The 24,636-nt window shown below is 38.7% G+C and overlaps 1 protein-coding gene across 5 annotated transcripts; it reads left to right on the plus strand.

The window, feature by feature from the left end:
* The first annotated feature begins 9,332 nt into the window (after window positions 1–9,332).
* On the plus strand, window positions 9,333–21,934 carry LRIF1 (ligand dependent nuclear receptor interacting factor 1). Of its 5 annotated transcripts, none has more exons than XM_014534605.1 (4): window positions 9,333–10,059; window positions 16,991–18,503; window positions 19,674–19,931; window positions 20,746–21,934. In XM_014534605.1, exons 1-4 carry the CDS (start codon window positions 9,923–9,925, stop codon window positions 21,154–21,156), a joined length of 2,319 nt encoding a protein of 772 aa, XP_014390091.1. In that variant the 5' UTR covers window positions 9,333–9,922; the 3' UTR covers window positions 21,157–21,934. The 5 variants fall into 5 exon arrangements, with proteins under 5 accessions (XP_014390091.1, XP_005860094.1, XP_005860096.1 ...); XM_005860032.2 differs by having other exon boundaries at window positions 9,973–10,423; XM_005860033.2 differs by lacking the exon at window positions 9,333–10,059 and adding an exon at window positions 10,358–10,423 and having other exon boundaries at window positions 16,999–18,503.
* The last annotated feature ends 2,702 nt before the right edge of the window (window positions 21,935–24,636 follow it).

Genomic DNA, 24,636 nt, shown 5'->3' on the forward strand with positions numbered 1-24,636 from the left:
TAAAAGTCTGAATAGTGCTTATCCTTAGTGGTGGGATATTGAGTGGTAAGATACAGCAGGGAGCTTACTAAGGTATGGAAAATGTGCTATACGCATGCATGCATAATTAAAAACTCTGAGTTGTGTACTTAAGATTTCTATAGTTTATTATATGTAAGTAATAATTTTATTAAAAATACTTAAATTCACAAATCAAATGAAAGTTCTCTAAACACAAATGCAACCTAAAAGGACTCAAAATTAGCATAAAGTTTCAAGAAACATCTCACATTCAGAAATCATAATTAGAATCAATGGATAGTGGAATAAGTTTCTCAGATCATTTAGATATAGAGTCAAGCTATAAAAGAAATATGATTACAGAAAATTAGTTAAAAACAAATATGTATCAAAATGCCATTGACAAACATTGAAAAGGAACTAGATACCCTAGGAAGGAAAATTATAAATATTGAAATTAATGAATTAATAGGTTCTCTTGAGAAAACTTGTTCTGACAAGGATAGAGTAGCTTATATTTTACTAACCCTATTTCATATGAATATACATATATGTATCCATGTGTGTGTAAATTAGGTTCCCAGACCCAATTCCAATGTGTGTGTGTAGGCCAATAAGCAATTCTCAGACATGCTGTTGTCAGAGAATTCAACTCAATTTTGACACTGTCTACCTGGAGATAGAATCATGTTATACAGGTAAAGGGCTCAGTCCCACCAGATTGCTCCCCACTTCAGATGCCAGTTGCAAGCCCAGGTTGTTACCTATGCTTCTGACCGACCAGTACAGATTGGAGGTTCCAACAACCCCCTCCATTGCAGGATGGCGATCACAAGTCCAGGGTATTGCCTGCACTAACCAACTGGCTACACATGATAGGTCCTCACAATCCCCTCCTTGGGTTTGATTAATTTGCTAGAACAGCTTACAGAATTCAAGAAAACTCATTTCCTCACTAGATTACCAATTTGTTACACAAGATATTAAAGGATATGAATCAACAGACAGATGGGATACGTGGGGTGAGGTCCTGCTTTGTTTATGTGTTGTTTGGGGAGGCAGTAAAAATAATGCTCAGAGACTGATTTTGTCTTTGCCAACAATTTATTTAGCACAGGTTTGCTATGAGAATTATAATAATTTCACAAGTCAATAGCATACAGAATAATATCTCTTAATAAGCCCAGTGAAGTGATAACATATTCCAAACAAAAGAAAGAATAATCATACTATTGTTCCAGGCCAGGGAAGGTGAAAGGATTAATGTCCAAATTTAATAGAGGTGTACCTTTTTATTTAAAAAAAATTTTTTAATTGATATCAGAGAGGAAGTGAGAGATAGAAACATCAATGATGAGAGAGAATCACTGATCAGCTGCCTCCTGCACACCCTACACTGGGGATGGAGCCCACAACCCAGGCATATGTCCTGACAGGAATCCAACCGTAACTTCCTGGTTCATAGGTCCACACTCAACCACTGAGCCATGCCGGCCAGGCCAGGTATACCTTTTTATGTGAGTAGGCCCTTCAGAGAGTTTGAAAACAACCAAAGAGCTGCTTTCCAGCTGCCAACATAAAACAAGTCCCCTGTTGCTAGAGTGGGTTACTAGGGAATGAAGAAGCCAGTGTTGGTAAGGCGGGATGATCTCGTCACAGGGCCACTGCTTGATTTATCACCACTGTCCAGGAGGAATGCCTAGGCAACACAGGAATGAATGCCCCAAGGGTCTTTGGAGAGTGTTTAGGTTAGCGAAGAGTCACCTTACCCAAACCAGAACCCTCAAATAGCCCTCAGGAATTCTCAGTATTTATAGTGTAAATATCCCCTTGCCATAGTTGCTTCTCCAGGAGTTCTTATCAATACGCTCCCAGCAGAGCCCCTCAGCATCTGGGCTGCTGGCTGCTTCTCAGTGACAACAGATGTAGACTGATGGCATCCTGGCACAACTTACTTTATACTTATATCAAAAGCAACTTTTGTTTCTTCTCTGTCATAAACAAGTGGATGAAAACACTCCACTTAAGTCGTAAACAAGAGGATCTGAAATTACATCATACAACAGGCTCTAAGCCAGCGGTTCTCAACCTGTGGGTCGCAACCCCCTTGGCGGTCGAACGACCCTTTCACAGGGGTTGCCTAAGACCATCCTGCATATCAGATATTTACATTACGATTCATAACAGTAGCAACATTACATTTATGAAGTAGCAACGAAAATAATTTTATGGTTGGGTCACAACATGAAGAACTGTATTTAAAGGGCCAGAAGGTTGAGAACCACTGCTCTAAGCAAAGGAGCATCTGTCCTTGTGTGGTGCGGAGACCAGCCTGGTGGCACATGTTTTCCCAAAGGGGAAGGTCTCCAAAAAAAGGGACCCGTGAGCTGTCCTTTTGGGTTTTTATGGAGGCTTCATTACAGAGTCGTGGTTGACTAAGTCGTTGGCCATTGGCAACTGAGCTCAATTTCCAGCTCCTCTTGTCATCCTAGAGGTTGGAGAGTGGGGAACTGAAATTTCCAAACCTCTAGTCACATGCTTGGTTCTCCTGACAACCAGCCCTCACCCTGGGGTGGGGCTCAAATATCACTCTATTAACAAAAAGTTCTTGACACCTAGAAAATTCTTGTGAGCCAAGAACTGTAGCTAAAAACCAAATATCTTATAATATTGCAGTCCACCCCCTGGTCTGCAAACATAGATCTTTCACAGCAAAACAATTATATGAGTCAAAAGATACTGGCACATCACTAGAACCTCACTTAGTCATTAATACCTCTCCAGTCAATCATCACATCCTATGAAAATGTCTCCCAGGATGAGATCACGCACGTTTGCTGCTGGAGGCCGATCCACCCTTGCTGCTTGACGCAGTCATTGCAGGGAAGAAACATCTGCACAGCTTATGTTTCAAGGGACCTGGCATATATGACATATGTTTGCTCCCCCTCTTAAGCGCTATGTGTTTTAACCAGGACCACCTCCCCGAGAAAGGTTGTTCCCCCAGGTTAGGGGTTAACAGGACTAAGGAAGAGAATAAATCAGTAAATCCCCCTAGTGTTACAGAAATACCATGTACTACTTATGAAGAACTTGGACTAAGACTGTTGGCAATAAATTTGGGACTTGTTGGGCCCGCATCCCCAGGGGTCTGCCCACCAGGGAAAGCACCAAAGCCTATACCCCTGGAGACCCACTGACACAGGGCAGTCCCAGGGAAGGCAAGCAGCAAGGCTGGGAGGACATAACCTTTACTGGGTAGGATAATCTCCTTCAGTCACTTCCTTGTAGCTTATCAGTAGAGCAGTAGAATAGTGACCTTGGAATAGCCCTTATAATGGAACACAGAGATTAACCTAGACAAGATTAAAATCAACAGAACTAGATAGAGACAGGATTTTTGGCAAAGGTCAGATAAGAAACAAGGAACTGTAGAACGTTACCCAAAACATACCATGATGTAATTATAGAGGCATGCTTATGGGATCAAATAGTATAAATATAGATGTAATAGGACAATAAAGAGAGAACCTCGCTATGATGATCAACTGAATGCTGTCTCCATGTCCTTCATTCTTCGCCAACTCCGTCCACACCTTTGGGAACCCCTGGACCTGCTGGGGCTGGACCCCAACAGTCTGCTGGCTGCCATTCAGCCCTGTCAGGTTCCAAAAGCAGGGGTGGTCTCAGCATCCATGGCCTCACCCTCTCAGGCATCTGGTCTAGTTGAGCTAAGATACAATATTATTTTGCTTTCAACCTCTCCCGAGGTATTAATAAAATGTTGGATTTCCCTCATGCTTTACCCACTTATGCATCCCCTTACCCTCAGCTATTATTTCTACCTTCTCTTGAAGGGACCTTAGATTTGGCCACTGTGCTGGTCCATATTGCTGGCAGCAATACTAGTCTACCAAGTGCCTCTCCGCAGTCCACTCCCTCCCATAGTGGGTAGGGTGGCAGGGGAGGCGTCCACTGCATGTTCAGGCTGAATGCAGCCAGCCAACCCCTCTGCAGGAGCAAGCTCAGTAGGTTGGAGCCACAGAGGATTGGGGGACAGATCAAAGGAGTCTCCTGTTGGGGGTTCATCCCAGTCCCAGACAATAGCTTCTTAGGGAGACATACTCCACATGCCTCAGCTCTGAGCAGTTCTCCCTTCCCTTCTAGGAACTGAGCTCAGCAGGGTGGGGCTAACAGGACTTGGGAAGGCAGATCCTAATAGTGTGTAGGAGGGGGGCAGACACTTCTTCCCCTTCCAGGGTAGCTTGGGCTGAGCTTGCAGGGAAGACAGGAGTGGCCCCTGTGATGTAGTCATACAACCCAGCATCCACCCATCTGATTCAGGACAAAAGCCTCCATGGGAGATGATGCTTTGAAACTCCTAGCTCTGCACAGCTCTCTAACCACCCCCCTGTGTGACTGGACTCAGCAGGGTGGGGCCACAGGGAGTAGGTCAGGCCAAGTGATTCAGCAGGTGGGGGGAGGGGGGCAGCTGTGCACTCCAGGTGGGGGAGAATGGTCCCCTTTCCAAAGCTACCCAGTTCAATCACTGCCTGAGTCTCCACCAAGAGCTTCTCCAGAAAAAGTGCACCCCAGAGGTCCCTGCTGGGTGCCACCTGCAGACCCCTCCGCAGGACCAGAGCACAACAGAATGGTGTCACCAGTAGTTGGAGGACTGGGCAGTGCACTTCCCAGGCTAGTACTGTAACAACAGGAGTGCTTGACCTTGGTCCTTGGTATCTGGGTCTGTAGCAGATTCCCTTCTTTTCCGGGCAGACTGAATCCCCACGGATTTTTACCACCAGATGCTATGCGGGTTCCTCTTCTCATCTGTTGCTCTCGGTTGGTTCCCCTGCAGGGCGTGGAGACCCCACCCTTCGGAGGGGCAGGGAGTTTTGCAGTGGAGATGTCACTCTGGCTTCTCAGCCACCACATGTGGGTGTGGGACCATCCCTTCCCATGTCCCCTTCTTACCGGTACCCATGTGACTTCTTTTGTAAATCCTTAGTTATAATATTTTAGGTTTATTTGGTTATTCAGGCTGATTGCTCTGTAATTTAGCTGTAAATCTGGTTTGGAACCAGGAGCAGGTAAGTGTAGCTTCCATCTATGCCACAGCCATCTTGGAATCCCTCTTTTCTTTTCTTCTTGGCTATTACAGATAATAACCAGGGAATTGTATATTTAGTATGCTTCTTATTATTTTGTATTTCTTTCTATAGCCTTGGGAGTTGGGACTACTACCATTTCTAAATTCCATTGGTAACTTTTAGCTTTAGTAACTGATTTCAGTGCAGGTGTAGTTGCATATCATGGGTGACTGGGTTTCATATCATGGGTGACTGGGTGGCCATTCAGGGATCAAAGGTTCATCATTCTTCCCTCTCCCTCTTTGTATCCTTTCTCTTCAAAAATCATATTTTCATGAGCCAGGGCCATTATAGCAAATCTCACTTCACTGACACCTACTAAATTAGGTTCCAGGACCCGATCCCAATGTGTGTGTGCAAGCTTCTTGATACCAATAAGCAATTCGCAAGCACCACTTTTTTCAATACGTCTTGAATTAAATGCTTACCTCATCTGTTTTTAACCTTACTTTATGACAAATTCAAGACACTTAATTTCCATTATGATTTCATCTTCAATCCAAGGGTATTGTAGTAATAGGTTATTTAGTTTCTAAATGTCTTAAAGACATTCCTTATATCATCTAATTTAATCAATTTATGGTTGGAAAAACAGTCTGTATAGTATTTCTCCTTTGGTACTATTAGAGCTCTAGCTAATATACAGTTTATTTTTATACATAATCTATGCACTCAAAAAGAATCTCAACTATCTGATGAGTGGAGAGTTATTTACATATCTAATAGCTTGAACTGGTTTGTTGTATTATTTAGGAATTTGATAACTATGCTTATTTTTGTCTGCTTAAACTATTAATTTCTCACAGCTGTATGTATAAAATCATCATCTACATATCTACATTTGTTGACTTATCAATCTACTCACTCCTGCCAGTTGTTGCTTAAATTTTTCACTTTATTTTTAGCTCTGTATTTTAATATGCTTTAATTTCTTTTTGGTCTCACTCTCATCCCTTCAACCACGCTGTTATGTTATTCTCTGTGCCTTGCTTTCTTCATCTGTGTGTAATAAATAACTTTTATAGTTGTCAAGAGTAAATGAGTTAATATTTGCAAAGCACTTAGAATAGTACTTGCACATATTATTATGTAAGTGTTGGCTAGTATATAATAGGTAGAAATGGTAATTGAAACCATGGAAATGTTTAAAATAACTTGAAAAAAAAAACCCAAGACACTTGAAGAAAAATACTAGGATCAAAAACCAAGATTTAAGGAACTTTCTTATTTAATGGCTGAGGAGGGAGGGATAATCCTCGAAAGAGACTGATTAGGAATAGACAAAAAGATAAGAGGAGCCCAGTCAGTGTGGCTCAGTGGTTGAGTGTTAACCCATGAACCAGGAGGTCATGGTTCAATTCCTGGTCAGGGCACATGTCCAGTAGGGGGCGTGTAGGAGGCAGCTGATCAATGATTCTCTTTCATCATTGATGTTTCTATTTTTCTCTTCCTCTCCCTTCCTCTCTCTGAAATCAATAAATATATATATTTTTTAAAAGTAGGAGGAAAACCAAGAAAGTATATTGCCAACAGCATCAAGAGTAAAAGAATAGCCCTAGCTGGTTTGGCTCAGTGGATAGAGCGTTGGCCTGCGGACTGAGGGTCCCAGGTTCGATTCTGGCCAAGGGCACATGCCTGGGTTGCGGGCTCGATCCCCAGTCGGGGGCATGTTGGAGGCAGTCGATCACTGATTCTCATCATTGATGTTTCTCTCTCTCTCTCTCTCCCTCTCCCTTCCTCTCTGAAATCAATAAAGAAATATATTTAGAAAAAAGAGTAAAAGAATAATTAAAAATGCTACTGAGGGAAGATTTGAATGAATGGAAGATAAACATTAATTGCAACCGCTGGAATGAGTGACTTAATGAGTACAGTGGATGCTGTGATGCATCTCCCTGACCTCCCTTTAGGAATGAAGGTCTTATTCCACCATTTGCTGGAGTGCTGCCAGCAGACTTGCCTCAGTTATCAGCCTCCTTGAGTAGTTGCCTTGGTTAAAGAGATGCTCAGTGCCTAAGCTCCTACAACCTTCCCTGGAAAAACCCGAATCCCCACTGGGAAAAACTTTGAAAGTTTACTTCAGGCTTAGTTGGTTGGAGCATCATCCCATACACCAAAAGCTGGCGGGTTTGGTCCTGGTCAGGGCACATACCTAGGTTGTGGGTTTGATCCCTGGGTCAGGATGCATTCTAGGAAGATAACTGATTGATGTTTCTCACATCAATATTTCTGTCTTTCCCTTCCTCTCTCTCAAAAAAAGAAATAAAAAAAAAGAAAGTTTACTCCAGTTTTAGAAATGTGGGTTAGGCTACGCAGTGGTCGGTAAACTGCGGCTCGGCAAACCGCGGCTCACGAGCCACATGTGGCTCTTTGGCCCCTTCAGTGTGGCTCTTCCACAAAATACTGGCTCTTCCACAAAATACCGACTTCTGCGCATGGGCCATGAAGTTTCAATTGCACTGTATGTGTGCGCCCGCACGTGGTATTTTGTGGAAGAGCTACACTGAAGAGGCCAAAGAGCCCCATGTAGCTCCCGAGCCGTGGTTTGCCGACCACGGAGCTATGGCATTGTTAAAACTGGGCATCACGACCTAACTTATCCCTCTGCCCATTTTTGCCTCCTCTCCTTTCCTTCCACAGATTCTGATCCCTAATAAACTTCCTGCATACTAAAGTCCATTGCAAGAGTTTGTTTCCCAGAGAACCCAATCTGTGACAGTGAGTTTGATTTATAGGAAGTGATGAGGGACATGAGAAGCCAAACTGCAAAAGGTAAGAAATAAATGGTAAGCCTGGCTGGTGTGGCTCAGTGGTTGAGCATCCACCCATGAATCCAGAGGTGGCTGCTTCCATTCCCGAGTTTTGGGCTCAATCCCCAGTAGGGGGCATGCAAGAGGTAGTTGATTGATGAGGTTTTGTTCTCATCGATGTTTCTATCTCTGTTCCCCTTCCTTTCTCTCTCTCTAAAAAAAATCAATAAAAACATTCTTTTTAAAAAGAAATAAATGGTAAGATGAATGGAACAAGCAAAAATGGGTTAACTTTTAATTTTGCTTTCACAGATAAGAGCATGATCAGAACCAAGAGAGTATTAGGGCTCACCACCCACTCTCTCTTTAGTACAGGAGCTATTTGATAGATAAATGCCAGTTACACACACAGGATTCTATATCATTGATATTAACCTTTAATCCAATTTTATTTTTGGAGTTCAAACAGTCTGGTCCAAATTAATTGACGGGATTGAATGTTGAACCGGTTTGCGGTGTCGACCTCAGCCTCTACGTTGGACCTGCTCCTAGCACCTGGTCTGTCGAGTCAGCCTCCATGTTGGACCGAAAAGGGTAACAAGGAGTGAAGACTAGTTAGAAAGTATTACTTTCTGGTATGTTTTTGTTGTTGTTGTTAATCCTCACCCAAGGATATTTTTCATCATATAGATATATTTTATTGATTTTAGAGAGGAAGAGAGTGACAGAAACATCACTGGGGATGGAGCCGGCACATGCCCTTGACTAGAATTGAACCTGGGACCCTTCAGTCCACAGGCCAACGCTCTATCCACTGAGCCACACTGGCTAGGGCAGGATATTTTTCCATTGATTTTTAGAGAGTGGAAGGCAGGGAGAGAGAGAAACATCAAGTGAGAGAGGCACATCGACTGGTTGCCTTCCGCACACCCCCACCAGGGTTGGGGATCAGGCCTGCAACCAACCTATCTGCCCTTGATCGGCATCGAACCCGGGACCCTTCCGTCTGCCAGCAGCAGATGCTCTATCCACTGAGACAAACGGGCTAGGGTGTGCTTTCTGTTAACAGGGTAAGCGCCATGTCAGTCACCGGTGACTGATACTGTACTTTCCGTTTGGACCCCTGCAGCCTCCAGCCGCCAGCATATCGGTGAAATTGGATATTGAGGGCTGAATGGAAAGGAAGACAAACAGGCTTGGCGCTTAACGTGCTAATGTATCAGGACACAAAGTTCTCTAATCAGTATTAGCTCGCTAAGGAGTTACGGTAATGAGTAGCCAATATGTTTAAAAGATCGACATAAACTTTAAAATTGGCTGCCTTCTGTCAGTCTCCTGAATTTAAATAGTGAGTCAGTTTATATAGGTACAGTCTGCACCTAATAAAACTGGGTCTTTAAACCACTCTCCCACACCCTCCTTCCAGCCCCAGCTGAAGCACACGGTCTACCCCTTAAACCAAGGAATGAGTCTTTCTTGGATATGTGATCAAATGACAGGAATCGAGAGACTTCTGAAAAGCTTTTCTATGGAGATCCAAATAAAGATGCAAAAAACCCACAACACAAAACAAAAAAACCCCAACTATATGGGGAATGAAAGTTTCAGAGAATGAATTAACTATATGACAAATAATTCTGACCAAGGCATGAGCGTGCACAAAGAGGTTAAGTCTAGACGCAAAGCTTCAGGACAGAGGAAATAACTGATCAATGCTCCGAAAGTAGCAGTAACACGGCGCTGGCTGCAGTCATGCGGCTACAATGTCCTCACGCCGCCAGCGCGGGCGGATTCCCAGAGCCCTCCGATGTCTGGCCGGCGAGGAAAAGTTACACTAGCGGCGAACACCAAGGCAGAAAATTTACAATTGACCCCGGAAACATTTTATTTGCGTAGGTAACTGGAGAAATTTCTTTGGTGACTCGTTCCTTGATCCGGAAGAAGAGATACCAAACGTCACTTGCGATTGGATCGCGTTATAAAGGCGGGGCTTCAGCCAGCCAATCGCTTTGGCGACCGGATATGACGATCCGGGAGACGCTGGCCGATCTGTACCACGGCTGGCGGCTTCGGTCTTCGCGGCGACCCGGCACTGCTGGGGGCGGTGCTATTCAGGCCACACCTCCTGCGCCGACTCCGAGAGGCTCCGGAGCGAAGCGGTAAGCTTTGGGGGGCGGGGACTCGGGCTGGTTCTCTCTGAGCTTGGGGCTCGGCCGTCGCTGTCCTCGGCGTCCATTCTTCCTGTTTCCGGTGGCCGCGCCGCCTCCCTCCGAGGCTCGGAGCTACGCCCTGTGGAGAATTCGCCGTTGTCGTCCTCTCAGCTTCGAACCCCTTCAGAGTTGCTCCGGGGCAACTGCCGCCCCGCATTTTGTCGCTCTGATTCTCGCCCCTGGGAGGACCCAGGCCCCACACTGCCCACTCTCTTGGATGCGCTGGTCCCTCCCTCCCCTCTAAAATGTCCAATAACCTACAGGGAGTCTTCTTGAAAGCCGCCGAGGAAAAGTCAGGCAGCGCCTCGCCCTGGTAAGTACAGGTTGCCAGTCTCCCGGGACACGCCCGCCCCGCGCCCGTCTCTTAGCAGGATGTCGAGTCGGCCGTCGTTTCCTGTCACCGCGGCTCCGAGGGGCGCGCCCCGCAGGGGGAGCAGCTCCCGACGCGCCGGCTCCCTGGCGGTCAGAGCCCTTAGAGCGCGTCCTTCTCGGAACCTAAATCCTCCTCAGAGCCTCTCGCAGGCAGCTTCCGCCCCGGCCGGCTTCTCCGATTTCATAGGCGGAAAGAATAGAGCTCCACGGGAGAGGAAAACCAACATGGCCGACGCTCCTGTGTGACCAAACCCTTCTGGAAGGTTCTCGCGCACACGCAGGAGAAAAAAAAAAAAAAAGAAAAAAAAAAAGCAGCGATCTGCGCGGATTAGCAAGTGCAACCCAGGTGGCGCTGGACCTTCAGTGAAAATAGCCATAATTTTAAGAGTGAGGAGAGGATATATTTGTGTCATTGATAAGAGTATATAAATTCAGAACCGCAAATTTTTTCTAGAATAAGGGAATCGAATATTTTAAATTTTCAAATAACAGCTTTATTTGGAGAGAAAGAAAAAAAGGAAAACCTGGAAATGCTCCTGTAAAATCAATCTTTTGGAAGAGCGTATTTGAAGCAGGGGTAGTGCGAATGCCATCTCTAACTGGATGTCTGTGTAAAAACTATATTTGATATAGGGAGATTCCAGTATTAAAGACATACTTGTTCGTAAATTTAGAAAATTGTTTATTCCTGACTCAGTAGGGTGTTTTTTTTTGTTTTTGTTTTTTTGAAGCTTCTGTTAATCGACAAATGAAACGGAAACAAAACTGTTAGCTCCGGTAGAATATTTGAAGTTGTTCACGCCATGGTTAGTGGACGTATAATGAATGAGTGGTGAGAAAAAGTTAATGGGTCTCTGCAGAAGGAAAATGTGAAGAAGGAAGCATGGAAGTTAAGATGTAAAATTCATGGAAGAGGATTTATGAAGAAAGTCAAACTGCCTAGGTGTAATGCTAGCTTCATGAGGCTAAGCACCTCAGTTTTCATTATTTAAATATGACCACCTAGAGATAGGTTAAGGATTAAAAGTGAATATACGTAAAACCGGAAAAATAGAAAAGCACTGTTAAAATGTTATAAGAATATAACTTTTGTACAAATTCTGGCCCACGAAGTAGGTTTCCTTTCATTATAAGTAGATTCAAAACCTAAATTGTAATAAAGACTTTTAAAAGACATGCGTAATATTCTAAAATGAGACCGCCACTAAACGGGGTGAGCTGAAACAATATAATTTTGAAGAACTGCCAAGAGATAACTATTGCATTGTATTTCAAATCATCAGAAGAGTCAGCTTTTGTATATGTATGTTGCTTATTGGGTTATTTTTGGTGAAAGTTGGATAGAGTGGCAGAGGCAGTGCTCTGTATGGATATGCAGAAGTAGGATTATTTTTTAATAACTGTCTTCTACCTTGTTTTAGTATCTGAATATTGATGACATCTGACTTAACCTAACTTAACTCAGTTTGTTTCAGGATTGCATTTGTTTTTAATATCAGAAATAAGATAGAGTAAGAACTTTGCATTTTTTGTGTACTTTAACTTTTTAATCCTGTTTCTAACCTGTTGGCTATCTATTTTTGGCATTTTATAACACATTACCGATTGAATCACGTTTTTATTACATTCATAAATCATTTGGCGTTCATTAACTCATTGATTTATGCATTCTTTCATCATCTTCAAATGCATTTTTTCCTCAAACCATTCCCTTTGGTTATTGGTTGCATATTAGTTTCTATTCTGTTTTGTAACAATCTGCATTCCAAATAGAATTTTGTAAGACATTTGATTAATGTTAGTTCTTTATTGGGAACTTAGTGTTTTTGTTTTTCTGATAATATTTTTTATGGTACTAAATCACTTATTTTTTTCGTAAACTTTAAATTGCTATGATTTTTTTCTATAGTTACGTGAATTTTCTTGAGTTGCTGCTTTCCTTTTATAATGTTTTTACTAATGTGATACAAAAAGTTTATTGTTTAAAATATTTCTAATTCATCAGTGCTTAAAATGTAAAACTCACATTTAATTGTATACAATGGAAAAATCTGGAAGATATTTGTGATAGTAGGTATTAAGTTTATTTTGACTTAGGCTTTATTAACAAAGAGCAAATCAGGAGTCAGAAAAGTATAGTGGAAAGAAAGTAAGCTGTGGAGTTATCAAGACCTAGGTTTATATCCTACTTCAATACTTACTCTCAGTATAGTTCAAACATCTGGTAGCATTCAATGAGTGCCTACTCTGATAGACTGTGCAAAATGGAGAGACCAACTAAAAAATAGGATATGGGCCATGATTGTGAAAAACTTTACAGTCTAGAAGGGAGATAATGTGTTACATTTTTTAAGTGTTGTGCACAGAATATTGTGAGGGCATAGAGAATAGGAATTGTAGGAAAGGTTTCTGGAGCAGTTGAGTTGGGGAATGTAAGTATCAGCTATTAAATTAAAGATGAATGCAGGTGCCCTGGCAAGTGTGTTCAGTGGTTATAGCTTTGGCTGCACATTGAAAGGCTGTGAGTCTGGGATTCCATTCCTCATCAAGTGCATTGTACCTGGGATGCAGGTTCGATTGGGGTGTGTGTGGGAGGCAACCCATGGATGTGACTCTCTCACATTGATGTTTTTATCTGTCTCTCTTCCCTTCTCCCTCCCTCCCTCCTTTCCTCCCTCCCTCTCTAAAAAAAAATCAATGGGGAAAAAAATATCCTCGGGTGAGGTTCAACAAATTAAAAGAATGCAGGCTATGTCTAGGCAGAGAGAATTGGTAAAATAAAGTACCAGTATGTCTTATTACTAACAATTGGCATTTATTGTTTGATTCTGTTTGCCCTGCTGAAGAGAATAGACTATCTCTTGGAGATTAGAGGATTTAAGAAAAGGACTGTCATGGTCACCTGTACATTTTAGATAAACAATGTTAGTATGGATTTGGGGGCGAGGGATCAGGCATCTAGAGATTCTATATTAGTTGTCCTTTCAGAGATGCTTGGGCTTGAATTGCCTGATGTAAAGTAAGGGTTGGATTCAAAGAATATAGAAGGGAAAATAGTCAGACCTTGTCAGTGAATTGACACGAAGAAAAGACCATCAATTATGATGCCAGTTTTCTGGGTAGATATTGGTAAATTGAGATGAACACACCAGGAAAGCCATCTGAGAGATATTTGAATCTGAAACTCAGGCTCAGAGCTGAAAATAAAGATGTGAATCATCAGCTTAGAGGTATTATAATAAAAGCCTATGATAATGCATCCTATAATAATAGGAATTAGGATGTCATGTGATTGTCAATTGGCTTCTATCCGCCCTTAACCCTTTGTTCTTAAATGGGAAGTTAAAATGAGTGTCCTTAGCAGGTGGCTTTCTTTGGTTAGATAATGCTCCATTGTGAGTTCAGTGTGTATTTTGTTTTATACAGTGTAGGTATTATTATGTTTTCTTTTGTGATTGTGTGTGTGTGTGAGAGAGAGAGAGACAGGTAGACAGACAGACATACCATTGCAGGATATCTGGAGCAGTTAATTTTTCATTAATTTCTCAATTTAAAACAATTTAATACAGTTGAATTTTTGAGCCCTGTTATGTTGGGATTATGCTAAAGTAAACAAAAAATGGATGGAGTTTCCCAAGAGAGCATGTATTTCTGAATAAATTACTTAATATTATTAAACCTCTATTTTTTTCAACTATAAATAGGAACAGCAATACCCACCTTGCTGGGCTATTTATAATAGATTCTAATATATATATGTATATATGTATGTATACATATAATCATATATGTTATTACATTATGTATTTATGTATATTATATATGTATATTAAAGTTAAATCATAGATAGTAAGATGCAAAAAGGTCTCCTAACAGTTGAAAAAATATATTTTGCAAAATGTTCATTAGCCTGCAAAATTATTATCATTCCATTTCTAATATGTAAATGCTTCACATCAGTATTAGAATTATAAAAATGTCAGATACATAATATTGTAAATATGTTTAGTATACCTTTTATTAAAGTTCTCATACCTTTTTATTAAATTTCTCACATTTTCAAAACTATCTGATTCATTTGCTTATTCTTGGGCACCAATTATATATTTTAATGGAGGATGATAACTAGCATATATTGGGTGCTTATAATCCCAGCCAGTTCCTTCATTTACTTTTCATAGCAAACCCATTTTTTCCATTTTACAGATGATGAGACAGAGATTCAAAGAGGTTAAGTAAATTTACCAATCAACTAGTAATTGGAAGAGCCAAGGTTAGAAGCCCATAATCTTTCTAAGATTATTCCTGTTTTCTCTTTTAAAGCCGTAAACTGTATTATTTTCCCAGTTCAAACCCAGCTGGTTTAAGATAATTAGCCTGTTGATTTTTCTTTTTAAGTGACCAAACTAGAGCATGGGATGCAGAATCAGATTCTAGTTTTAGTTCTGACTTTAGCTAGCAGAATATGTTCTTTAAGAAAACAGAAACTTTTTTAAAAAATATATTTTTATTGATTTCAGAGAGGAAGGGAGAGGGAGAGAGAGATAGAAACATCCATGATGGGAAAGAATCATTGATTGGCTACCTCCTGCACACTCTATTCTATTGTTGCAGCAGGAATGCAGCCATATACATACAGGACATGGAAAAAAATGAGTGCATCTGCGTACTAATAAAACTTTACAGGCACTGAAATTTGAATCTCATAAAATGTTCACATCACAAAAATATTGTGAGTTTTTAAAAGAAATCATTTATAATTTAAAAACCATTCTTAGCTTGTGGACTATATAAAATCAGGGAGGTCCAGAGGCTACTTTATTGACTCTTTCCCTATAACTGAGGCTGGTGCCTGAACCATAGCAGACATTAAGTTCTGATCCAGTTTATATGTACTTTTGGGGGTGGGAAGGTGATGAGGTTGGTTTTCCTCTTCAAGCCCTGAATGCAAGAATTTATACTTTATGTTTGTGCTTCTCTTTAGAGATTAACTTTTCACTTACTAAAAGTAAATATAACCTATTGAAGCGATATCAAGTAACCAGAAATCTGTTTTAAATATTTGTAAGCTGCCGTTAATGTTATTTTGGGTTAGAGAAAGGTAAAACTGAGTTCCAGTGCTTTCTAGGATGCATAGAATTTTTGGCTTTGCTTTTTATTAATACCTGAGGTTTAAAAACACATACTAGTATATGCAGTAATACACAGCTTTACACTTTTGAGAACTCCTTTGCCCTTACATTTTTTTCTTTATTTGATCCTAGTCATATAAGGGCACACTGGTTTTATAGGACATGGACTCTGTACTCATGTTGCTAGAATTGAGCATGAGATTAATTAAAACTTGATGACAACTTGTGATATGTACCATGAAGGAAATCAGCAGGTGTAGTATTTTAGACTATAAAGGAGGGGAAGGGTAATTAAGGTGAGCAGATACTTGGGAAGTATCATTTATGCTGAGACTTGAGTTAATGTGGGTGGGAGAGGAGTACCTAGGTAGAGAAACAGTATGTGTGATGGCCTTGAGTTCCATGAGGTCTTGGTATTTTCAGGAACTGAAAGGTAGTTTTAGGTATAAATAGGTTGAGGTGCCTGCATTCAAGAAATTTACAAATAATTGATTATACAGTGATTGATATGGGATTTTAAAAAAATCTTATAATCTGTACTAAAAAATAGCTCATAAATATCCGATCAAAATTGGTTAGATGAAAAAATATTACTAAAATAAGTAAATAAAAAATTTGTAAAAAGTTACTTTGAAATGTGTTCCATGTTCATTGAAAACCATTGAGCTAAAATGACATTGCAGTTATATATGAATTGGTAGGCAGTCGGAACTAATATGAGTAATTGCCATACCAAGGACTGTTTAGCACCAAACTTCAGATGTGCTGAGACAATAAATCAAAGAAGAAAATGGTTCCCACAAGAGTAACTCAGCTTAGTCTCTGAAAATGTGGCACACCAAGGTATTACCATAAGAGATGCCTTAGCATAAGAAAAACGGCTAACAGTCGAACTTGGAAGTCATTGTCAGTGGGAAGAACACAACAGATTGGGTTGGGAAGAGTGAGGGAAATAGAATAAGCATAAATGGAAGTGAAATGAGAATTCTAGTCAATAAAAGTAAAGGAGGCGGTCAAGAGGAAAGAATTCAAGGAAAAGGAGGAGGGATGCTAATAGTTTAAGAGGCGCATATTCTAGTAGACATAATTTTATATAGGATAAAACAGTAGGAAACACAGTTTTAGGGTAAATGTTCCTATCTTATATGTATTGTCTAATCATGTGAAATCTAAAGGTTATGATCATTTCTTTGACTATTTTTTTCTTCAAAACTTTTACTTTGTAATATTTCACTTTGAAAAATCCAAGTGACAAATGATATACTTTATTATATTTTATATATAAATATTTTTAAATATTTGAAAATAATTTGGTTTTAAATAAAATGTATGTGTCATTGTAGTATGTTGTATTTATTTACTCATGTTCTTTTAAGTGTTTCAGGCTGCATGTACCAAGTAGTTCAGACGATTGGCTCGGATGGAAAAAATCTTCTGCAATTACTTCCAATTCCTAATTTCTCTGGAAATCTTATACCACTAGTTCAATCTTCAGTTGTGTCTGATGCTTTGAAAGGGAATACAGGAAGCCCAGTTCAAGTTACTTTTCAGACTCAGATTTCCAGCTCTTCCACAAGTTCAACAACAACTCAATTGCCCATTTTTCAGCCAGCCAGTTCTTCAAACTATTTATTTACAAGAACAGTAGATACAGCAGAAAAAGTTAGAGTTACTACTGTGGGAACTGAAACTTTTACCTCATCAGTTTCTAAAGTTCAGAGTCATGGTGTAAAAATTGATGGACTCACCATGCAAACATTGCCTGTTTCTTCCTCCTCAACACAAAATGATTCATCTTATATTTTAGTAAATACTCAGAGCCTACCAATGACTTTGAAACCTCCAGTTTTGCCTTCTGGGCATCATTTACAGATTCCAGCCCATGCTGAAGTGAAATCTGTACCAGCGACATCATTGCCTCCTTCAATTCAGCAAAAGATACTTGCAACTGCAACCACAAGCACCTCAGGAACAGTTGAGGCCTCCCAAATACCTTCTGTTATTTATGTATCTCCTGTAAAAACAGTGAAAAATGTAGCTACCAAGAACTTTCAACACATTTATCCAAAACCTGTTACAGAAATAGCAAAGCCAGTGATACTAAATGCCACACAAATTCCAATGAATGTTGCAAAAGAGACACAATTAAAAGGTGGTCAGCATTCTCAAGCTGCTCCAGTGAAATGGATTTTTCAAGAAAATCGACAACCTTGTACTCCATCTCTTGTTCCTGTTAAGTCTTCAAATAATGTGGCTTCACAGATTTTAAAAAGTTTTGTAGAAAAGAAAAGTGTGGGAGGTAATACTATAAAGATGCCACCATTGAGTACCAGCAGTCCTAGTGGGGCACAATCCAAAAGTATGCCTATTAAAGATAATGCGTTGGTTATGTGTAATGGGAAAATCTATCTGTTGGCTAAAAAGGGGACAGATGTTTTGTCATCACAAATTGATCAACAGAATTCTGTTTCTCCTGATATTCCACCAAGAAAAGATATATCACAGATAGTGAGCCCAAGTCCAGTAACAGAACTATCCAGAGAGGTTGTAAACTTTGTTTTGGCAAAAAATAAATCTTCCCAGATGGAGACAAAATCATTTTCAAACACCCAGCTTGCTTCCATGGCCAATCTAAGGGCAGAGAAGAATAAAAAAGTGGAGACACCATCTCTTTCTATCCTACACCCAAATAATCTGAACCCACCCATTAACTACTTAAAACAGAGTAAGACTTTATTCCTAAAGGCAGACTTTCCAAATGGATCTAGTACAGGACAAAATGCCCCCCCAAAAGAAAATATCATCCAGAGCATAGAGAAAATAAGTTCCTCTATTGATGCAACAAGTATTACTTCACAACAGTGTGTTTTCAGAGACCAAGAACCAAAGGTAATTTTCCCATGTCAGGGTGTTCTTTTTATCTGTATAGAAAAGTGTTCTTTTTTAATTCTCAAAGTTATCTGGCATACCTTTCTCCCCTCTTCTCCCATCCTCCATCACACACACCATACACATGTGAATGCTAAGTCAAAGCTTTTATCTGAAGGAAATGTTTGAGGAGGAATATAATTGAGAGAGACCAAGCTGTATCTTTGTCTTGTCATTTGGCATGCCAAATCTTTAAAACAAAGTCCAACAAGATCACAGAGCAACAGGGTTTAGAAGAGTTGGGAAAGGATAATGTGAATTAAAAGCTGAGTAAAATTATGTGTGCATGCATGCATACATTTGTACACATGCATACATGTACATGTATACATATATATTTAATAGCCTACTTTTTAGTAATGAAGAGATCAATATTATGCATATAGAAGAGCTAGGGGGTTTGTTTTGTGGTGGTATATATGTCAATTTTTTTAAAGGTAGATGGTGGAAGGGGTAGGACAGGGCCATACAGTACCTTTTAAGTCATTTGTGGAAATAGGATTTATCAACATCTTTGATTGAATTATTTTTTTAGTAGATAAATTTCCCCCCTTTTTTTAGCCCTACTTTCTGCCTCTGCATCCAATTATCCAACATGTCCACATAGGAATCTTTCTGTTCTACTTAAGATATGTGTTTCTGTGCTCACTAAATATTTGTACCCACCTTTTTCTTACTTAGAGGTCTATTTAATGTCAGTGTTTCTTTTCTTCCAGTACAGAATTTATTGAACTCCAGAGATATAAGGAAGTAAATTCTGATTTGACTATAAGATTGGTTAAAGGCATAAGACTTTTTCAGACGACTACAATTTCTAATTAATGTCACTTAGATTATTTTTAACTTGTCATTAGTGTGTGTTCTCATTTCAGTTGTTTGAGAATTGAGTAACTGTAACCTTTCTAGTGCAAGAAAGTGAAATAAATAAGAAATTGCGTGGAAACATTTCTTATTTATTTGACTCAGTTCAGTTTTTCGAGTATGGTGGTAAGGCAAGGGTAATGCAAACCAACCATTTAGGACTTTAAAGCATGCTTGAAGTAAGATGAGGAAATCATTTAGTTACCAGTCTGATAAAATAGCTTAAGTAATGGGTAGTATTGTTTGTGTGTTTTCTTTTCCTAATTTCAGATCCAGAATGAGATGGCATCAACATTACAAAAAGGTGCTCAAGAAAGAAATGACAACAATTCTCAAGGAAGAAGCAATAAGGCGTATCTGAAGACTGATGCTGAATTTAAAAAGCTATTTGGTCTTACTAAAGATTTGAGAATAAGACTTACTCGGATTCCTGACCATTTGGGTGCTGGAGATTTTGATTCCTTTAAGAGTTTGGTGAAGAGTGACAATGAGACAAAGTTTACAGTGAAGGAGGAAGAGAGAAAACAGGTAATAGATTTTAAAGTATTCTTTGTAGGTACTCCAAAGAGACATGAGTGTATTAATTTTTTTATGTCTTAATATAAATTAGTTACCAACTTTGCATATATATGTATTATACCAAAATGGTGTTAAAAAGAACTATATATGCATAGGTAAAAATGCATCCATGGTTAGTTAATGGTGGTGTTTCAAGTGTTTTTATTCACCTACTGTTTATTTTTTCATCATAAAATTATAAGAAAATGGCCATAGCTTTTTAATTATACTACTTTGAAGACCCTATCTAAAATAAATAATTCAAGTGTAGGGAAAAATATAAGCATGCAGATGTTTATTGCAACATTACTCTTACTACTAACATCTTAAGAAATCTACATGGTCAATAATGATGAAAAGAAGCATCCCTGTAACTTTGTCTACTGTCATTCTACTTATAAGATCAGAGATCAGTCTATGTTTTCCAATGAAAATCTTTAATATGTGCCTACCATGCAAATGGAAAAAAAAAAGTAAATCAATTCTCAGGTTCTTCACAAATGGCTGTTAAATTTTGGTGGTAGATCAGTATAGATTCTAATACTTAACATAAGCAGGAAAATGTGAATTCAGCAATTTATTCTCAATGAAAATCATTACGATATTGCTGGTTGGTACCATAAATATTAATCTCTTGCGGTAGTTGTTCTCAATATATTTTGTTGAGTTGAATTTAATTGCTGTATATTTGTATCTTTAAACTTGTTAAATTTCAGAGCACACACTCTATACATGGCACTAATAATTTGCTTTTCCATTGGAATTGTACTCAACATTGCAACAGGGTTTTGATAAGAAAAGAAAAGCAAAAACCGTTAAGAAGATGGATCACGCAAAGAAGAGAAAAACCGAGAGTGCTTATAACACAGCTTTAAATGGAGGAATTAGCTGTATTTTACCAACTTCAGATGTATCACACCATAACATTGTTACAAGCTGCAATAAAACCAGAGAAGAAAGAACTGAGGTAGAACACTGTACCCGTGAAAATCAGGAGAAAGTCGCTTTGAGTTCAAATGCAGATTTTGGACAAAGTCATTCCTTTACCAGAAATTATACTGAAGATATTTTTCCCATGACACCACCAGAGTTAGAAGAAACCATTCGAGATGAAAAAATACGAAGACTTAAACAAATGCTGAGAGAGAAAGAAGCAGCCCTTGAAGAAATGCGTAAGAAGATGCACCAAAAATAATAAAATGTTGCCATACTTAAAGACTTCAGTGAATTAGCTCTGTTTTTACCAGATGTTTTTGCATTAAGTTAACTATAGATGCATTCTGAAAGTGTCATTGAATATGAAGTTTGGTTTTTCATCAGTTGATTATAAAATTTTATTTAAGGAATGCAGAAAAGGTTGATTCACATATAACTTCAATAATGTACATGGGCTATCTAAATCTTTTTTTATCCTTTTTTTGGAAGGAAAATTTGCGTAATGTTTTTGTTTCATTATTTTTAACTAGAATCCCCCAAGTTTGAATATTTGTGCAGGATTTTTATTATTGTTTGTATCTTTAGCTAAATTGCTCAGGAATACTATTGAAATTATACAAACCAAGAGAGGAAATCAGTCCAAACTTACTTAGTTTTGCCACTGGGCTTGTATATATACTCACTTAGTCTCTTTGCCCATGAAATGATGATACCTTCTGCTCACCACTGTAAATTTGTTTAATATCATGAAAAAAATATAGCAGCATTATTTAAAAATTCAAACATTTTTTTTAAGACTGAGGGATACCTGTTTTGTATCTTTTACAAAAATAGTTTCATATAATCTAAAATGAGTTTTAGAATTCAGGCTATATAATGTATTGTTTGCTTAACATGATATGTTACTATTTCTAGGCAAATGCTGCTTTTTCGAAATATGTAACTTGGACTGTGTGAAAAGTAAATGTGAACAATGGCCACATTGAATACTTTTTAAAAATGTAAAATGTGGTTTTTCTTAAAAGAGTCAAACAATTTTCTATCTGGTTATCTTTGTTTTGGAGAGTTTGGAAAGGTGGGAGGGATAGGGGAGAAGGAAGAAAAGGTTATTTAAAAAAATGATTAACAAATCCCTAGAAGTAAGGTCAAATAAAAACCTGTACATTGACAAAATAGAAAACAGAAAATACTGATATATTAGTCAGGAACTATTCAAGATATAATTATAATTCATTTAATATTTTCTAATATTCTCAGTCAGGGCACATAACTAGGTTGTGAGTTCAGTTCTCAGGTTCTTCACAAATGGCTGTTATATTTTGGTGGTAGATCAGAACAAATACAAAGTGATCAACTAGATTCTCCTGCCTTTTGTTTTTTGTAACAGTTTTATTGGGATAATTTGTGTATCATAAAATTCACTCTTTTAAAGTATATGCTTCAGTGGCTTTTACTATATTCACAGTTTGCAACATAGACATCTAATTTTAGAATATTTTCATCACTGCCACCCCCCACAATGCTCATAAGAATTAGCAATCACTCCCCAGAACCTCCTTCCTCCAGCCTTAGCAACAATGAATACACTTTCTTATCTCTATAGATTTGCCTGTTGTGGACATTTCATAAGCATGGAATGAATCATTCAAAATATTTTATTTAGTGACTAGTTTATTTCTCTCTCTTAGCTAATGTCAAGGTTCGTCCATTCTTTAGCTAAACCTCATAAGAATTAGCAATCACTCCCCAGAACCTCCTTCCTCCAGCCTTAGCAACAATGAATACACTTTCTTATCTCTATAGATTTGCCTGTTGTGGACATTTCATAAGCATGGAATGAATCATTCAAAATATTTTATTTAGTGACTAGTTTATTTCTCTCTCTTAGCTAATGTCAAGGTTCGTCCATTCTTTAGCATGCTTTAATACTTAATTTTTAAAATTATGTATTTAGATTAAAAAAAAAACCCTCACCCAAGGATATATGTACTGATTTTAGAGAGAGGATGAGAGAGAGAAACATCGATGTGAAAGATAAACATTGATTGCGTCCTGTACATGCCCCGACTGGGGATTGAACCCACAATCTAGTTATGTGCCCTGACTGAGAATCGAACCTGCAACCTTTTGGTGTACAGAATGTCACTCCAGCCAATCGGGCCACCCAGCTAGAGCAGTACTTAATTTTTTAAATTGCTTAATAATATTTCATTGTATGGATATATACCACACTTTGTTTACTTATTTATGAATATTTGGATTGTTTACACTTTTAGCTACTAGGATGTTACGTTGCTATGAAAGTTTGGGTAGAAGTTTTTATGTGGACATACATTTTCAATTATCTCGGGTATCTAAGAGTGTAATTGCTAGATCATATCCTAACTTTTTGTTTGACATTTTGAGGAACCGCCAAACTATTCCAGTCAGGTTGTGTTCCCCCTACTTTACCAAAATGGATCTTGTCAAGGACACCAGTGACTTCCATGTAGCTAGATCCAGTGATCAGTTGTTAGTCTTTTTAATTTATCTTCTTAATTTATCCATCAGCGAGAACATAGTTTCATGAGTCATTACTTCCTTTGAAAAAAATACTTGTGTTTTTTGTTTTTTAAAAAAATATATTTCATTGATTTTTTACAGAGAGGAAGGGAGAGGGAGAGAGAGTTAGAAACATCGATGAGAGAGAAACCGACTCAGCTGCTTCCTGCACACTCCCTACTGGGGAGGTGCCTGCAACCAAGGTACATGCCCTTGACTGGAATCGAACCTGGGACCCTTCAGTCTGCAGGCCGACGCTCTATCCACTGAGCAAAATCGGTTAGGGCTTAAGTGTTGTTTTTTTATTAAAGAAGCAATACATGTATGTTATAGAAAATACAATAAGCTAAAGTATTAAAAGTTGAAACTTCATATTCCCACTAAACTAAAAATAGATATTAAAGGCTATCAGTAAATAGATATTAATTAAAGTCATAGATCTGGATAAACATCCCTTAGGAGGATAATATAAATACAATAAATCTGTGGGCTCATCTAATGTCTGAGTACATTTAAAAATTGAAAAAAACCAATGAAATGAATTTTGAGGATTAGAAGAAGAGAATATTAAATGAATTATATCTTGAATCGTTCCTGACTAATATATCAGTATTCGTTAAATAAATTCAACTAAAATTATCGTAAGGACATTGCATCCACTTTCCAGTTCATTTCTTCTTTTTATTTAACTCATTTGTTTTAGCCTACTTTCTTTTGGGTTTTCTGCTTCTTTATTATTAAGGTTTTGCTGCTCATGAAATCCTCAAGCACCCATAATTCTTTCCATTGTACTTTATGATACAATATGTGGCTTGAATACTTCACAAAATTCCCTAAATATGCTGATGGTCTCAAACTCCTGCTCCTCATTCTGAAATTCACTTAAATTGGGGTTTTATCTTTACCACTCTACTAAAGCTTTTTTCCCCCTCAAAGTCTCTAACAATTGCTATTGTATGGTCAGTTGACACTTTCTCAGACTGTCTTTGAAATTTGTTCTTTGCTTTGTTTCCGTGTCACCAATCTTGTTTTCCTTCTACCATATTGGTCCTTCTCAATCTCTGGCTGGTTCCTTCCCTTCTCCATGATCTTGGTAATGTTGGAATTTATTTTACGTCTGCACTCACTCATGTGATGATCTCATCTGGTTCTCATGGATCAAAATGCCATCTATATCTGGGAACTTCCAACATTGTAT

The sequence above is a fragment of the Myotis brandtii genome, unplaced genomic scaffold, assembly GCF_000412655.1.
Source record: "Myotis brandtii unplaced genomic scaffold, ASM41265v1 scaffold131, whole genome shotgun sequence".
NCBI classification, from domain to species: domain Eukaryota; kingdom Metazoa; phylum Chordata; class Mammalia; order Chiroptera; family Vespertilionidae; genus Myotis; species Myotis brandtii.

Coding starts and splice junctions, on each gene's coding strand:
- LRIF1 (XM_014534605.1), top strand. CDS start 9,923: ATGACGATCCGGGAGACGCTGGCCGATCTGTACCACGGCTGGCGGCTT. Junction 18,504..19,673: donor TCAGAGACCAAGAACCAAAG/GTAATTTTCCCA, acceptor TCCTAATTTCAG/ATCCAGAATGAGATGGCATC. Junction 19,932..20,745: donor AGGAGGAAGAGAGAAAACAG/GTAATAGATTTT, acceptor ACATTGCAACAG/GGTTTTGATAAGAAAAGAAA.